Source organism: Macaca fascicularis, chromosome 3, assembly GCF_037993035.2.
Source record: "Macaca fascicularis isolate 582-1 chromosome 3, T2T-MFA8v1.1".
Classification (NCBI taxonomy): domain Eukaryota; kingdom Metazoa; phylum Chordata; class Mammalia; order Primates; family Cercopithecidae; genus Macaca; species Macaca fascicularis.
This window is the reverse complement of record NC_088377.1, coordinates 176,173,841-176,190,686: the sequence shown is the minus strand read 5'-3', so window position 1 is coordinate 176,190,686 and position 16,846 is coordinate 176,173,841. Positions and strand designations below refer to the sequence as shown.

The 16,846-nt window shown below is 44.9% G+C and overlaps 1 protein-coding gene across 2 annotated transcripts; it reads right to left on the bottom strand.

Annotated features, from left to right (window-relative positions):
* Positions 1-2,960: 2,960 nt before the first annotated feature.
* Positions 2,961-16,591, bottom strand: LOC135970245 (aldo-keto reductase family 1 member B10-like). Of its 2 annotated transcripts, none has more exons than XM_065542575.2 (10): positions 16,218-16,591; positions 13,441-13,608; positions 12,241-12,357; positions 11,180-11,257; positions 7,721-7,843; positions 7,330-7,436; positions 6,814-6,895; positions 6,199-6,282; positions 5,471-5,553; positions 2,961-3,762 (listed from the first exon to the last, which is right to left on the bottom strand). In XM_065542575.2, exons 1-10 carry the CDS (start codon positions 16,281-16,283, stop codon positions 3,720-3,722), a joined length of 951 nt encoding a protein of 316 aa, XP_065398647.1. In that variant the 5' UTR covers positions 16,284-16,591; the 3' UTR covers positions 2,961-3,719. The 2 variants fall into 2 exon arrangements, with proteins under 2 accessions (XP_065398647.1, XP_065398648.1); XM_065542576.2 differs by lacking the exon at positions 16,218-16,591 and adding an exon at positions 15,654-15,901.
* Positions 16,592-16,846: the final 255 nt, after the last annotated feature.

Genomic DNA, 16,846 nt, shown 5'->3' with positions numbered 1-16,846 from the left:
ATGGTTTGTCCAAGTCTGTTTATTTCCTATTTTTTGTTTGTTTGTTTGTTTTTGTTTTGAGATGGAGTTTCACTCTGTCACCCAGGCAGGAGTACAGTGGTGCAATGTCGGCTCACTGCAACCTTCGCCTCCTAGGTTCAAGCATTTCACGTGCCTCAGCCTCCTGAGTGGGATTACAGGGGTGTACCACCATTGCTAGATCAGTTTTGTAGTTTTATTAGAGACCAGGTTTCGCCATGATGGCCAGGTTGGTCTCAAACTGCTGACCTCAAAGGATCCACCCTCCTTAACGTCCCAAAGTGCTGGGATTACAGGCGTGATCCACCGCCGCTGGCATATTTTTGCATAATTGTCTCTTCAGAGTTTACATTGCTTTAGTCATGCAGTCTCAGTAAAGCAAAAAACAAAACAAAACAAAACAAAAACTTACTTCCAACAATGTTCACTCTTCAGGGTTCTTTCAAATTTTACTGAAAACTATTTTCTGTAGAAGCCTCTTTCATCTGTACATTCTTAACTATAATGTACCGTTAAGTCTCACAATAATACAATAAGTAGGGTCCACATTTTTTAAAATAATATTTCATATAGCAACAGTCTCACTAAGTTGCCCAGGCTAGTCTCAAATTCCTGGCCTCAAGCGATCCTCCTGCCTCAGCCTCCCAAAGTGCTGGGATTACAGGTGTGAACCACCAGTCCCAGCTGGGTCCAAATTTTTAATCATGTAAAATGCAGAGTTGTTGCAAGGTTGTTGAAATGACTGGAGCAGCCCTGGAAAGTCAGGCTTTACGGGGTCTGACTGGGAGATCCAAATCCCTTTAGGTCCCAGTTATAGTTTGGCATCATCTGGCCGGCATTTGCCAGATCTCACTTCAATACAACAGGTGAAGTCTAGCCCTCTGGACTACCTGGGCCCGGCAGGACAGTCACAGTGATTCCACAATCTCCATGGTAGATGCTACCCATCTTTCTAGCCCTCTCTTAGACAATGAGTGGAGAGAATACTTGAAACATAAGAGCTTCACTCCTTGCCTCCCTACTTCCCACGACAAGTTCCCTTCCTTTTCCCACTGACCTTACCATCTTCCTCTCTGTGGTTACTCCCTTTCCTTTCTCTTCATAAGGCAAGTTCCCTACATTATCATAAGAGTTATAAGAGTTATTTAACACACATCTATAGTGTATACCTTAGATTCTCTCCCCATAATGGTGGCTTTGGTTTAGTTGTTGAGGATGGTGGCTTTATTTCTGACCAACTAGGACAAAATAGTGAACAAATTTTAGGATGGATGCCTTGTATTTGTTACAGTTGTGACATTGAGGATTATGAGACCTGCAAGGTTCTCATTACTCGAGATATAAATACTGAAAATATAATCAGATAACTGGCTGGTGAGGTGGCGCATGCCTGTGATCCCATCACTTTGGAAGGCAGAGGTGGGAGGATCACTTGAGGCCAGGAGTTCAAGACTAGCCTGGGCAACATAGCAACATCACAAGATGATGTCTCTACAAAAAGTCATTAGCAGGAGGTCGTGGCCTGTGCGTGTACTCCGAGCTACTCATGGCGCTGAGGCAGGATGATCATTTGAGCCCAGGAATTGAAGATTGCAGTGAGCTATAATCATGCCATGGTACTCCACTCCAGCCTGGGCAACAGAGCAAGACTTGTTCTCTACAAAGACAAATAACAGAATCACTAAGAAGTTGCTTGTTAAAACACAGCATTCCTCCACATTAGCTTTTCGAATTTACCTCTGTTTGGTTAAATTCAAGTGAAACAAACAAACAAACAAAAAAAAGCCACATAATAGAAACCTAATCATTTTCTCCTATAACTTAAGCTTTTTATCAAGCAAGTCATAATCACAGTCACATGAAGAAGAAAATTTTCACCAAATGCTCACTAAGGAGATATCACTGGGATCTGGGTTGAAATTGCTTCCTGTGTATCAATTGTATACATTTTATATACATTTTAAAAGCACCCAGTCTATGACATTGTGTATGGATATGAACATATATACTAAAATTACAAAAATGTCCATGAGAAGTATACCAGGGAAAGGTCTAGCCAGGATTAAAGAAACTGTGCTAAGATTTTTAAATATTGGAAGTTTGATTTAAATAATTGGTTATAATAGGTGATCAGTTACACGTGATGGAATAGCTGGGCTATGGAAAGGAGATGAGGCAACTCAGTTTAGCAGCAGCAGGAAGAAGGACAAAGAAAGGGTGCTGCTCCCTCAACCCATAAGCTTTGTCTGGTAGGAAATAGAAGCAAGGTGGAGGCTGCCTGGAAAACGCTGGGCCTACAGAGGAATGTGCCTTCTACTGGAGATGCCACTCAAGGTCAAGAGACAGGGAGAGAGGGAGAGAAAAATGCCTGGCTCTTCCCTTGTCCAGCCCTTCAAGCTCCTAACAGTACCTCTCACTGAGCAAACCCAGGGGAAGTCATAACATAGCAAGGAAGCCTGGGAATGTAGGTGTACCCCCCAGCCCCAATCAGAGGGTGAGGGGAATCACCAATTTAGGATAGGCATTTGCCTCTGGAGAAGGAGTCAAGGGAATCGGGATTTGGACGGGAACAAAGTGGTCCTTGACTATATTGGTAACCCCTAATTTCTTTAATTTTTTTTAAAGGTTTGGAGACAATATGGTAAAATGTTAGCCTTTATTTTTCATTTTTTGTTTTGAGACAGAGTGTCTCTCTGTCACCCAGGCTGGACTGCAGTGGTGCAATTCCGGCTCACTACAACCTCCACCTCTCGGGTTCAAATGACCCTCCCACCTCAGTCTCTCTAGTAGCTGGGACTAAGGTGCACACCACTACACCCGGCTAACACTTGTTAACATTATAATGTGGGCAATCAGAGGCTCATTACTTTATTTTCTGTACATTTCTATATAGTTGGAATATTTCATAAGCAGCAATTTTTATAGGACAAACAGAAATGTTCTTGGTTAATGGCAACAGTAAGCATCTTTACTGTTTTTCCACCCTATTTCCCAAGGAAATGTCACATCTCCCTCAGTAAACAGTAGCATCATTGTGGAGTTTGCAGGCTGTGCCATTGACTCTTTGGCATGATGGTGTATTGAAGACAAGGTGGGAGAACAAGACAGGGAATGAGTGGAGACAGGCAAGGAGGAAAGGTGGCAGGAAAAGACTCAGGAGGAAGAGGATGACCATCGATCGCTGTGAGCTCTCCCAGAGCCTGCCTGCCTTTGAAACTTGGTTCAGTCACTTACTACCGGGGTGGCCTTGACAAGTTCCTCCTCTCTGTCTCCTAAGATGTTAAGAATACTTACCTCAGAGGGGTTATTTTGAGGATTCAGTGACTTCACCCACAGGAAAACACTTCACATTGTGTGGGCGCATAGTCCACTCTCAATCCATGTTGGTTACGATCCTTATTTTTTTATTATAGATCTTTACATCCTCAGTGTTGGCAGGGTTCTTTTGCTTAACAAACATTTGTTCAGATAAGTGGAAAAAATTGTCATTTGCTTATTCAAGCCACGTTTTTCTGTGATATTCTGATCCCAGTTGAATATACAGAAATACATGTCTAAAACAGCACCTTGATTCTGTTCTACAACAGGATGAAGTTCACTGTGATCTCAGATAAGCGTGGCTAAAATAGGACTTGATGGAGATAGTCACACTTCAGTGAAGAAAGATAATCCCCTGTGTAATGTCACCAGGAGATTCAGCCTCAATATTCTGCATCGAAGGGATAGTCTTCCAAACGAGAGCATCTGCAGAAACAAACAAACAAAGAAACTGTGTTCCATCAAAGCAACAGCTCTGGATCAGAAGGTAATCTTCTCTGGTGGACTCTATGGTATCTGTGTTCTCTCAGCCTCCTCCCTGCAAGAACACAAGAAGGGTGCTCACACCTTGACCTTCCCTCAATTCGATATGAGGGCTTTGCTAGGAAGGAGGACAGACAGTGACCAGGGCATGGGAAACAACTCGGAATGACAACTCATGGTAAGCCTGGTGTTAGGTGAGGCAACTGGCAAGTCTTGTCCCAGTCCACTCTCACAACATCATGAGGTAGGAAACACAAGCACAACTGACAGTTTGGGGATTATTATGAGTATTAAATGAGATAATAGCACCGGCAAAGGTCTCAGGACCCTGGCACATTCTCAGCTAAGGTTCAATGGATGTTAGCTGAGATGAGTATTATCATCCTACTTTATAGGGAAAGAAGCCAACTTGGAAAAACTAAGAAATTTACCCAATGTCACACAGCTAAGAAACCAGTGTTAGAGTTGGATCTGAGGCCCGGTGGACTTACTCCTGAGCCCACCAACCATTGCCTCCACCGGAAATGATGTTCATTGGAAGGTCAGCGGTTTAGTTTGGGGGAAAGTCCCATTTCATGTTCACCCTGCCTTTTTACACTAAGCAGCTGCTACTTTGTTAAGCACTGATAAAAATAAGCCATTATAAGATGAGGAAAGGCTGCTGTGATACTAAGGGTGGGCAGGATAGATATGGAATATCATGACATGAAAGCTACGCTGAGATACTGAAACCATTTTTAAAAGCTGAAAAATCATTTTGGCTATAGAAACATTGGAAGAAATTCAAATTGTCATTGAATTGCAGACCTCGCAGTAATAAATGCAAGTCAACTCTCTTTGATATATTTAATTAGATACATTAATCAGAAAGTATTGATTGTAAAGAGATGATTGAGGATTCCCACCTAGCCAGAGTGAAAACTTTCTTTCAACCACTTATCTACGATTTAAAGTAAAGTTACCACCACCACCTTTGAGAGGAATTTGGAGATTATTTAATCCAGCTTCACCTGCCTTCTTGCTTGAATGCTCTAAACACAAACCTACCTCAACCTTTGCACCTGCTGTTATCACTGCCAACAATGCTCTTCCCCAAATATCCATGTGGCATATCCCTCACAGCAAAGCCTCCTTTGACCCACCCTGTATAAAGAATCAGTCCCACTACCACCCACCACTTCCTATCCACTTTGCCCTACTTTATTTCTCTGTCTAGCATTTGTTACTGTCTGACACATATATTTTGATTTGATTTATTTCTGTTCTGTCTTCTTCCCTCCCTGCCTAAGTACGTGGAGGCAGCAGCTTTGCAGAGTATGAAAACCCAAGCACCTAGAAGATGCCTGGCACATAGAGGACCACTAGATATTTATTGAATGCATGAATAAATGAATGCTCACCTCCTGCCTATTGACAACACACCTTCTGTTACAATTCTAGCTCTACATCCAGAAGTTCAGACAATGAGCAACAATTAGAGATGTGTCCCTAGCAGTGATTCCCAATCACCCCAATTATAACGTTCAAAACTGCCCCAAAATTGTATTTGAAGACACAAGTTGTCCCAGCAGCCTTCTAATTCTTCCAACTAACCCTCTACCAGTTTAGAAAAACTCCTGGCAATGCTCCTAGTTAATTCCATGCCACTTACTGCAACATGTTGCAGGCCCTCCAGTTTCTGTTGAAGCTGAGTATCGTTGCCATCTCCTCATCACTCAATTTAAAGTCAAAGACCTGGAAAGATAGGAGTTCCAGTACATCATCAGTAAGGCCATTACTGCTGTGACTGGAGACTGTCAGCCATTCTAGCAGGGAGTTCTAGCAGCAGAAACTGGTCAGTGGTGTTTTTCCATTATGTCCACGGGATACAAATTTTTCTCTAAATTAGGTCCTACACAAAGACCGCAGTATTTGTAGTGCTCAGTGTTCCAGGGGAGGGAGACCAGGCTCACAGCCACTAAGCCCCAGGTGTGCACAGGGCCTGTGCTCCATGATGCGCCCTTCTAGAAGACAGTTCTCCAAGGACAGTTCACACCTCCTCTGCTGCCAGAAGATGAGCAGGGAGGCCAGGACAGTCTGCTCATGTGGTGGCCCAGGGCTTAGCTGCTCAGGGGCAACTGAGGGTCTTCTCAGTGGTGTGTAGGACAGCTGTGCTCAGACCTGACATGGCTTCACCAGGCACTGTCCCCAGCATGTCCTAAGCCCATGGGTCATTCATCTCAGGTATACTGAGCCTAGATCCCTGGGCTGGAAAATGATAGGGTGGTGGGAATGGAGAGGACCAAAGACAGTGCAGGGATGAGGTGAGAAGCCTATGACAGGGTCTGTCTCTACCCCACTCTCTTGAGGAATACCAGGGCCGACCAGCCGGGATCTTACCTGAATGTTCTCAACAATGCGTGCCGGTGTCACAGACTTGGGGATCACAATCACATTCCTCTGGATATGGAAACGGATAAGAACCTGTGCAGAAAGGGGACATCATGTTTCCACTCAGCTACAAGGACCCCTCCTTTTATGGAAAGGAAGAATAAAACATCTTCGCAGCTCACTGTGGCTTCAGGTACAATCGCTGATACTGACTGAGCCCTTGACAGCTATAGACTTGTGCCAGCCCCTCGCTTCATTCTCTCCCTTCATCTTAGGGACAACTCTGTGATCTTCATTTTTTACGAATAAAGAAAGCAGTTTGGGGGTCATAAGGCTGATCAGAGGTAGAGTTGGCATCTGTACCCATATCCCTAGACTTCAAAGCCATGCTTTACGACTTGGCTGTAGGGCTTAACAGGAAGCTGTGAGGCAGAAGCTATCTTTGTTTCAGTGACAGCTCTTGTGTTTCCTGGAGGTTCCAACAGACTTCAAAGGAAACACTATAGATGGCTTCAACTCCTGTGTTCTTCCCCTTTAAGGAGTTAGTTGAGGACAACACAAGAAATGAAACACGAGACTGGAAGAAATAGTTGTTGGATAACAAGAAAAATAAAAATATGGTACCTGGGCTGCAGTTTTTTTGTGCTTTGCAGCAATCTCCTTAATCTTGGGATCCTCCAGCAGGGAAGGGTCCTCTGGCTTGGCCCTAGAGGCAGAAAGATGCTGATGTGAACAATCACCATGGCTACCATGTACAGATGGACACCACACCAATGAGGGTCTCAAGACTGATCATCAGAGCCTCTCCATCTGGGAGACAGTCAAGAGGACCTGGAAGCTTGGGTCCTTCCCCTGGGCTCTGAAGTCTCAGCATTTTGCAAAGCCTGGTTCATCCTTGGGTGGTTGAACAGGAAATATTCCCAGAGGGTCAAACACGTCGCCCATATTTTTGTTGTTGCTGTTGTTGTTGCTTTTTAATTCCCATTTGTTCCCACAGTCATCCCATTTGGTTGTACCAAACGCATTACCTTACACACATTTTTCTTTCCAGTGACTTATGGTCTCATACCAATATTTACGAAACCTAAAATAATGTTTGTAAGATTATCGAGAGAAGGATCCACTGCTTGGAAGCCTCACCAAGGTCTATCCGGAGAGCCCAGGGGGCTGTAGGCCGTAACGGTGATGCCCTTGGAGTGGCAGTACTGGATCAGTTTCTCCTGCGTGAGGTACGGGTGACACTCAACCTGCAACAGCAAACAATCCGCATCACGGGGAAAGCTCACTGGCTTTTTGAGTTGTTCATAGGGAGTTCTACACGTACAGACAAAAAGACCACCAAGAAAGGCCAAACACCTACCCACTGAGATTCTTGCTAACACAACCATGAGATCAGCCTGACAGCTTCCAAAAGTGTCCTGATCACTGACCCCTGAGGTGAGACTCAGGGCATAGCATTGAACGTTCCTCCCAATGTTTAAGAAATAATAGGGCAAGACCTTTATTTACCCTTGTACTAAACAGAATTTACCTGGTTAGTCACTGGTTTATATTTCAGTCCAGGTTTGTTCAAGAGCCTCTCGATCTGGAAGTGGTTGAAATTGGAGATGCCAAGGGCTTTCACCAGCCCCTCATCCACCAGCTCCTCCATGGCCTGTCATAGAAAGGAAAACCTTTTGGGCAGCCCCAGAGGGACTACAGGGACCCTGGCTGGCCTTAGTCCTCCCTGGGGCAGAAATTGCTAAAGGATCCACCACAACAGGGTTAGCCGAAGCATTCACAGGAAGTTTCAGTCCAGGGCCTGGGTGCCCATCAGTGATTGGTTCCAGCCCTACTGCCCCTCCCCACCCCAAGAAAAACTAGGAGTAACAGGTAAAGATTTTATATTCTTGCCACTCTCACCTTACACATAAAGAAACACATTCAAAATTATACTGCTCTATACAGGGGAAATATGAGGTTTTATAATGCAAAAAATAAAAAATGAACATTTGCAAGCTTATGAGATGATTTTATTTTTAATGAATCCAAATGACAGCGGGTAGTTACTGTTGTGTGTGCATTGTACACCCAAACCTGGGCAAGCTGTGTTAGGAAGAGACTGCAGTATGTGGAGAAGCCTCACTTGTGGGTCCTGAGTCACTTTCTCCCACACCAACCGTGCTTGGGTTTGCAGGAAGGTCATGCATATAGATTATGCCCTGGCAGGGGCACCTGGGCAAGGGGTTGTGTGGGGCTGAAACCTGACCCACCGTCTGCATATCCAGCCATGCTTCCCGGTACAGAAACTACAGGGACCCCCAAGGAAGGGAATCTTGGTATAACTTTTAGCCTATATTGGGCATTTTCCAAACTTGCCCAAAGATATCATATATGTTAGCAGCAGCCTCCAATGCAACATGTATTTATTAGCCATCTATTACATGTTCCAGAAGTTGTCAGGATGTAAAAGCATACAATATGCTTCCTTCTTCTGGGATTCTTATAGTCCAGTTAAAGTGCTAGGGTTCCCTTCTATGGAGCCATCAACCATGACCCTGAGGCTGCCTCAGATAACATGACCGTGGCATAGACAGAGTCAGAAAGGGCAGAGAAGGAAGAGATTCACACAGCCTGCAGCTGTCAGGGCAGACCTTCAGGTAGAGTTTAAACTGCACCTCAGAAAAAAAAAAAAGAGAGAGAGAGAGAAAAGAGGGGAAAATCATGGGCCTGGGTTTCAGCAACCTAGGGTAAGTTTTTAACTGTTGTAGGCCTTAGTATTCTCTTCTCAAAAAAAGTCTTATAATACACACTAATAATACATATCTTTCTGATACACATTATCAGAGGCTGAGACAGGAAGATTGCTTGAGTCCAGCTGTTCGAGACCATCCTGGGCAACATAGCAAGACTCTGTCTCTACCAGAAAAATTTTTTTTAATTAGCTGGATGTGGTGGCATGTGCCTCTGATCCCAGCTACCTGGGAAGATTGCTTGAGCCCAGGAGTCCGAGGCTGCACTGAGCTGTGATCTTGCCATTGTACTGTAGCCTGTGCAACAGAACAAGACTCTCTCTGAATTTAAAAAAAAAATGAAAACTAATATTGGTGGCTGGATTTCACCCGCCAGAGTTTCTTACAGATTTTATCTGAGTTGTAGCCTAGATATTGGATTTTTCAACTCCTCAGGTGATTCTAATGAACAGCCACGTTGAGAACCACTAGTGTGGATGAAGTTATTCAAATTGGGCAGTAGAGTTTAGATGCTATAAAAACATAAGGTTCCCAAAACTTCTGACGGGGCAATTAGATAATATAAATGCTATTGTACACCATAGGTTAGGTTAGTTTGCCTGTCTTCGAACTTGACTTCTTTATACTTTTTCCTCCCCTCTGCTTCAGGGTGGTCAATGAGGTTTCTACTGAACTGGCTGTGAGTCTATAGAAACATCCAGCGCTTTCATATTCAAGTCTGCTCGTTTCAAATCAGAGCCTCTGACCTTGATCACTGATATCTTTTCATACCCTTCAAATGTTGTATTTAGCAGTCATCCTTGTATTCATTCACAAAATATAGCATTGTGAGACGCAGGCTACAATGACACACGAGACATATTAATATCTTCATAGGAGCTAAGGCAAACTGATAAAATGTATTGCAAATGGCCAGGTGCGGTGGCTCACGTCTGTAATCTGAGCGCTTTGGGAAGCCAAGATGGGTGGATCCCCTGAGGTCAGGAGTTCGAGACCAGTCTGGCTAACATGATGAAACCCTGTCTCTACTAAAAATACAAAAGTTAGCTGAGTATGGGGGTACGCACGTGTAGTCCCAGCTACTCAGGAGGCTAAGGCAGGAGAATGGCTTTAACTGGATAGAGGAATGTTGCAGTGAGCCAAGATGATGCCACTGCACTCCAGCCTGGGCGACAAAGTGAGACTCTGTCTTAAAACAAGAACGCTGTGCTTGTGGATTAATGTTTTTGAACAAACAATACACAGAAAAAGCTACGTTTAATTGAATCATGTCAATTCTAAGCATTTCAGAAAGGTGAGGCTCAATATATTTTCCCTTGTAAAACACAATACAAACTCGCAACTACATGCATCCCTACACAGACAGCTGCCAAGATAACATCATTAACTCTTAGAGTAGTATGCCAGTGTTCATTTATAACTTATTCCTCCACTTCGTTCTCTACTAGCATTTGCAAGAGAATATAAAAGTATAATAAAAAATCATCAGAGAAAACACTGATCACTTAATTCACTTTGAATGTGAATGATGTGAAACAGGTCATGATATGATCTGGGAAGCAGTGCACTCAGGCTCCCTGATTTCTGGATGTGTGTTCACTGCCTGCCAAGCACCACGCTGATGGCTTTGGTGGTTGGACTTGTGATTCAGATGAGTCTGGGTCCAATCCCAGCTCTGCCACACACATTGTGACATGACCTGCGCAAGTCACCAATCAAACTAGGCTTCAAATGTCATTATTTATAAATGGGGATGCTAACACTACCTTATAGGTTTAGATGATTACATGGTGGCTGTGACTAATGTTCCTGGCATGTAAACCATCTTAATCTTTATCATACCCTCAAAAATACATATTAGTAGTATGTGTTATAAGACTTCTTTTTAAGAAGAGAAAACTGAGCCCTACAAGAGTTACAAAACTGACCCTAGGTTACTCAGCTGTTATGAGCAAACCCAGGCCCAAACATCCTGTTCCAAATGGCTCGCCGTGCTTTGAGAACAGCATGTGTATTCCCCAAAGTGGGGTACATTGGATTTCCACTCTTATTTGAAGACTCAGTATTAGCTTTGAAATATAAATAGTATCAGATGCACCTAAAAGCCAAAGGTGATGAGGAAGATATTAGAAGAGCTAGAGAATCACAATGATGAAATTAGAAAGCATCAGGCACATGGCCTCTTTCATGTCAATGGGAAGTCTCATGGATAACTGAAGATTTATCTCCCAGCACACGTAGAGGAAGCTGGAACCTACCTCCCAGGCATCCAAGAACGTTGCTTTTCCACCGATGACATTATCTTTATCATCTTTGGGTAAAATGTCATCCCCAGACTGTAAATACAGAATGAAATGTTTACTAGAATCTGCATCACGGCACTTGGTTCTTTAAACAAGGTTTCAGCGTCCTGACTCTTGCTAAATACTACATGTGCATACCAGTTTTTCAGACTCTGCAGTACATGCTACAAGTATGTGAGTTTAAATAAAATCTCTATATCTACTGTAGCATATTAATCCTTATATTTTAGAAATCACTGGATTGACGTTAAGATCTGCTGTTAGTACATTCCAGAAGCCAATGTTATCACCATGGACATTCACCTCATACACCTAGATCCTGTGTACCCCAATTTAAACTTTCATTTCAGTATCATTGGATAAGGATTAGATCTCCAGGGTGTGGTTTTCTGGGGAAGATATTGGCCAGCTTCTATCCTTGCAGCCTCTAGAAGAGACATGGAATAAGGGATGGCAGGCCATCAGCACTCCCGCTGGTCAGGAGGGGAGAGAGCTGGAAATTTGTCTCTCCCACCCCTCAGGAGCAGGTGGAGCAGAGCCCCAGGCAATGGGAGCCGCGATGACTACTGGTTTCCTTCCAGCATCACTGCACTTTGGCTTTTCTCCAAGATGCCACTCCCGGGGTGTGCTTTGCTTAAGAAGATAATTAGGCCCTGGAATATAGTTATGCAAGTACAACTCAAGGGATTCTCTGGGCGGGCAACTCTGAGCTGCAAAATCAAAACAAAGGTGATAGGGCAGTTGCAACTTGTCTGGGCTGCCAGAAATCATGGCTTCTCTCAGACATAACTGCAAGAAAACACAGGCATGTGGCCACCTCAGCAGCACACATGGCCTCAGCCTCCCTTCCATGCCAGTGTCTTTCTGCTCCAAGGTCTCTTCCTGACCATCTGACATTCCCAATTATGAAGTGCAAGGTGTCCTGCTCCAGTCCACACCACCCCTAGCCCTGGTGCAGCTACTATTTTCTGGCAGCAGCTCAGAAACTAGAGGCTGAGAAAGGGAATCACTCAAACCTTGAATCCCTGTGGCCAGTGAATAAGATAGACGTCCAGATAGCTCAGCTTCAGGTCCTTGAGGGTCTTCTCAAAGGCTTTCCTCACAAGCGGTCTCTCAAAGAAAGTGGGCCACAACTGCAAGAGGGTAGCAATGAGCTGTTAATATTTGGAGAAGGAAGGGCCACGTTATACCCATTGTCCCTGCCTTTTGATTTGCACCCTGATCTAACCTGACACAGGCCATTTATAACAAAGCTGATTAAACTCCACGACACAGTGTGGAAGATCACCAGGGCTCAGCACATCAATGACATGTCTTAAGTGTTAAAAGCAATTTACTTTTTCAACTCTCCTAGTACTCTATATGTCTCTCAGATCATTTAAGTAAATGTGGCTACAGATTTAAAATCTCAGTCTCAGTCTCTTCCTCACCCGTGGGCTCTCTGAGAGCAGGATTTGTGTATAGCTTTTAAATGTCAAACATTCCTAGGCCTTCGGGAAAAGATGGTCCTTTATCTGCCCTATCTGATAGGTCCCTTATCAAGCCTGTCAGGCCCCAAATGATAACTTTATAAGGGCTTTATCCACACTTGCTGCTACACAGTGGGGTCTATTTGTCCCAGCAGATGTTTGCAATATCCACGTACCTAGAACTAGTGTTTTCTCAGCAAGTTGTGTATAATGTAAATCCAGTGATTCTCAACCCCCTCACACCCAACACCCTCTTCTTTTTTATAACATTGTGTACCTCACCTTTCAATAGACTTAATGAAGAAAATCATATGTGACAATAGAAAAATGCTCCTACTGTTTCCAAAATGCCCTCTGGCTGACAGCCTCAGGGACATAGTTGCATGTCCACAGTGCTGACAGGGAGGCCACACATCAAGCCTTGCCTGCACCCTTGGCCTCTGACTGCCTCTGGGCAGATGGTGGATCCCTCTGATGGGGAACAGGGAGGCCCAGGGCAGTGCAGGACTCCATGGAGACAAGCCCACTGTAGGAAAACCAACCCGCAGGCCGGTGGCGCAGCAACGACATGTTCAATAATCAATAATGGCTTGGAGTATGGATAGAATTGTATCCACGGATGTTATCAAGGCAGGGATGAAAAGGGCTACATGTAGAAAAGGCTGACAGAGATCTCACTGCCGACCCGACCCAGATACTTCTGCCTGCCTTCAAGTGAAGGCCTCCCACCTAATGCGCCATGTGCACCTTGCTGACGATGAACAGGTCCTCCCGCTTCACAGCCTGCTCTTGGATCTTCTCTTGGATGGCTTCCCCCACCTCATGTTCATTCCGATAGACATAGGCACAGTCAATGTGGCGATATCCTGCATCAATGGCCACCTTCACTGCTTCTTTCACTTTGCCAAGAGGAGACTGAAAAGCAAAAGAAAAGCCCATCACACATGAATTTTTTTTTTTTTTTAAAGCAATGGGGCCTTGCCATGTTGCGCAGGCTGGCCTCACACTCCCAGGTTCAAGCAATCCTCCCACCTCCCCAGTAGCTCGAATTATACCACACTCGGCAACCAACATATTGTCTTGTCCCCAGACCACGTTCAACAGGCTGCCCCATATGGCCCAGTTTCTCCAAACCAAGGCCTCACTGTGGTCTCCTTGGCCAGGCGATATCCGGGAGGATACACACTTTAGAAACGTTTTCAAAAGAAAAGAAGGAAAGTGAATTAATTTTATGATTATGTCCTTATGTCCTGTCCTAGTTAAAGTCAGTTCCCTTTCATCCAGGTTAGTCCTGAAATGTCTTCAGGTGTGTCGGGGAGTGCAGATGGCTCCACTGCAACTTCCTGGAGACCCAGATGAAAGCTTGACTCTAAATACCCAGAGGAATTTTCAGACAATATCCCCAAATGGTGATAAGGATCTGGATAATGGTCATTACAGCATCAATCCGGATTCCAACACTTACTGGGTGTGTGGGTCTAGGTAGTTGATTCCATCTCTCTAAACCTTGTCTGCAAAATGGAAAAAAAAAAAAAAAATGGCACCAGCCTCATGAGGCCTTTGTGATGATGACATGCTGCAATGAATGTTAAGTTAAGCACATCACCTGACACACAGTAAGACTCAGTAGAGGCCGTTCATTATACAAGGATCCTTTCAGAAAAAAAGGTGAAATAGAAAACCTTATAGGAATAGAGTTTGTTTTCCATTCCTATAAGAAGAAAGAGGGAGGGAGGGAGAACGAGAGACAGGGAGAGAAAGAAGGGAAGGAAACAAAAGAAAGGAAATAGAATTATCACATATTTGTTCTAACCTATCCAAGCCAATGATGGGGGCAAAAAGCACTTAAAACTTGGTCTCTCACAAAATAGTCTTTTAAACCTCTTCTACTGTGAGATAACAAACATTGAAAAGAACATAAAGCATAGATGCACAGTTGCCCTACCACCTGGACAAGAAACGGGCTGCTGCCAGGCATCCAGAAGCACCCCTGTGCCCCCAACCGCTATGCAACGCCATCCTTCACTTCCACCGCTAAGTTCATAATCCTTTAGTCTATCATCTCCACGTGTTGAAGAGGCTTCCTTCATAATTCTTACATTCAATTACAATATTCTGAAACTGTCCCAGGGTGGGCAGATTCCCTGGAGTTCTGGAAGTGATTATCTGTTCCATTTATATAGGATTGAAGCTCTGATTTTGGGCAAATCTTGCTATTTTAGCAACAGACGCTGTGCATGAATCAAACTGGAAGTGATCTGTTCGTCCAGATACACCTAGAACGTATCCTGAGAACAGTGAGGTAACAGAGTGTCCTATCCTCTAGCTTGGCACAAGAGAGGGGAAACATCAGTGTGCACAGAAGGAAAGAGCCAGAGGCAGAAGACTCAGCAAAGGCATTAGCCATGAGGGATAGGAGAGAAGAGGAATTCTAAAGACTGCTTCTGGTCGCTAGTTAGGGTAGTGCTATCATGGATGGAAATGGCAAAGAAGGCAGAGTAAGGTGGTGATGGAACAGCTTCAAACTTAGCCTAAGAGAGACTCAGGAACCTGCCTCACTGAGTCCTGGATGTGCCTTATGCCGTTTTGCCAGCTGACATTAACACAGCCAGGTGGAGCTCAGGACTCCCAGCCTAGGCTCTCTGCAGCCCCAGCACGTTGCAGATTTCAGTGTGTACAGGAACCACCTGGGGATCTTGTTAAAGTGCAGATGCCCATTAGGTAGCCTGGGGTGGAGCCTGAGACTCTGCGTTTTCTCTCTCTCTCTTTCTCTCTTTCTGTCTTGGATCTCACTCTGTTGCTGAAACTGGAGGACAGTGGCGCAATCACTGCTCACTGCAGCCTTGACCTCTCAAGCTCAACACTCAATCTCCACCTCAGCCTCCCAAGTGACTGGGACTACAGGTGCGTCCCACCATGTCCAGCTAATTTATTTATTTTTTGTAGAAATGGGGTCTTACCATGCTGCCCAGACTGGTCTCCAACTCCTGGGCTCAAGCAATCCTCCTGTCTGGGTCTCCCAAAGTGCTGGGATTGCAGGCATGAGCCACCACACCCGGCCAGTTCTGCATTTCTAACAAGCTCCCAGGTCATATGGATTCTGCTAGCCCAAGTCCCACACCCTGATCTGCAAAGGAGTGCCAGGACTGAGGGCTCTGCAACCTGTCCGCAACCACCCAGCCCACACCAAACCCACAGCCAAGATTCTGGGGAAATGTTGAGCCCAATTGTGTCCTAGAGCCAGAGAGAGAAACTGCCCTGGAAAACAATTTTAGGTCCAACAGCTGCTTGAAATCTGATACTTGCTAGAGAAGCTCTCAGCACTGCTGGGAAAGCCAGCCTTGGAGCTTTGCAGCCTGAATCAGCTCTGAGAAAAGAAAGCAACTGGAGTCCCGGCTCCAGGACTGAATCTCACCTCTCCAAACTCCTGCCCGACCTCCAGGCTTTCCTGGCTGAATGCAGAAAGAGAAAACACCCAAACGCCCCTCCAGAGAAGAAGGCTGTGCAAAGATTTGCATATTTACCTTCCAAGTGCCCAGGCCCACAATGGGCATCTTGGCTTTGCTACTGAGATCCACAAAGGTGGCCATGGTTGGTGCAGAAATGATTCTGAGGGAGCAGGTAGAAGTCTCACGTCCTGTTTTTTTGTTGTTTTTGAGGCAGTCTTGCTGTGTCGCCGAGGGTAGAGTGCAGTGGTGCGATCTTGGCTCACTGCAATCTCTGTCTCCTCGGTTCAAGCAATTCTCCTGCGTCAGCCTCCCGAGTAGCTGGGATTACAGGCGCCCACTGCGACTTCTAGGTAATTTTTATATTGTTAGTAGAGACAGGCTGGTCTCAAACCCCTGACCTCAGGTGATCTGCCCACCTCGGCCTTCCAAAGTGCTGGGATTACAGGCATGAGCTACCGGCCCGGCTACATGCTGCTTATGAAGACTGGTGTTATCTACAGTGGGAGGAGTTGGAGCCTGGCCACAGTAGCTTTCCAGCCGTAAGCAAACAGAAAATCCATTCCAGGCTATTGTGAGAATGAGGATTATGTGAATGAATTATTAATCACGTCAACTTTGTGCAAAGTTCTCTGTTCGGTAACAGTATCATTGGAGTTTCTGCTTGTTCACCATGACTCAACAAATTCAACAAACCCCAAAGTTGG

Coding starts and splice junctions, on each gene's coding strand:
- LOC135970245 (XM_065542575.2), bottom strand. CDS start 16,283: ATGGCCACCTTTGTGGATCTCAGTAGCAAAGCCAAGATGCCCATTGTG. Junction 12,358..13,440: donor ACCTGTTCATCGTCAGCAAG/GTGCACATGGCG, acceptor ACCCTCTTGCAG/TTGTGGCCCACTTTCTTTGA. Junction 3,763..5,470: donor AGGGCCTGCAACATGTTGCA/GTAAGTGGCATG, acceptor TTGTTTCTGCAG/ATGCTCTCGTTTGGAAGACT.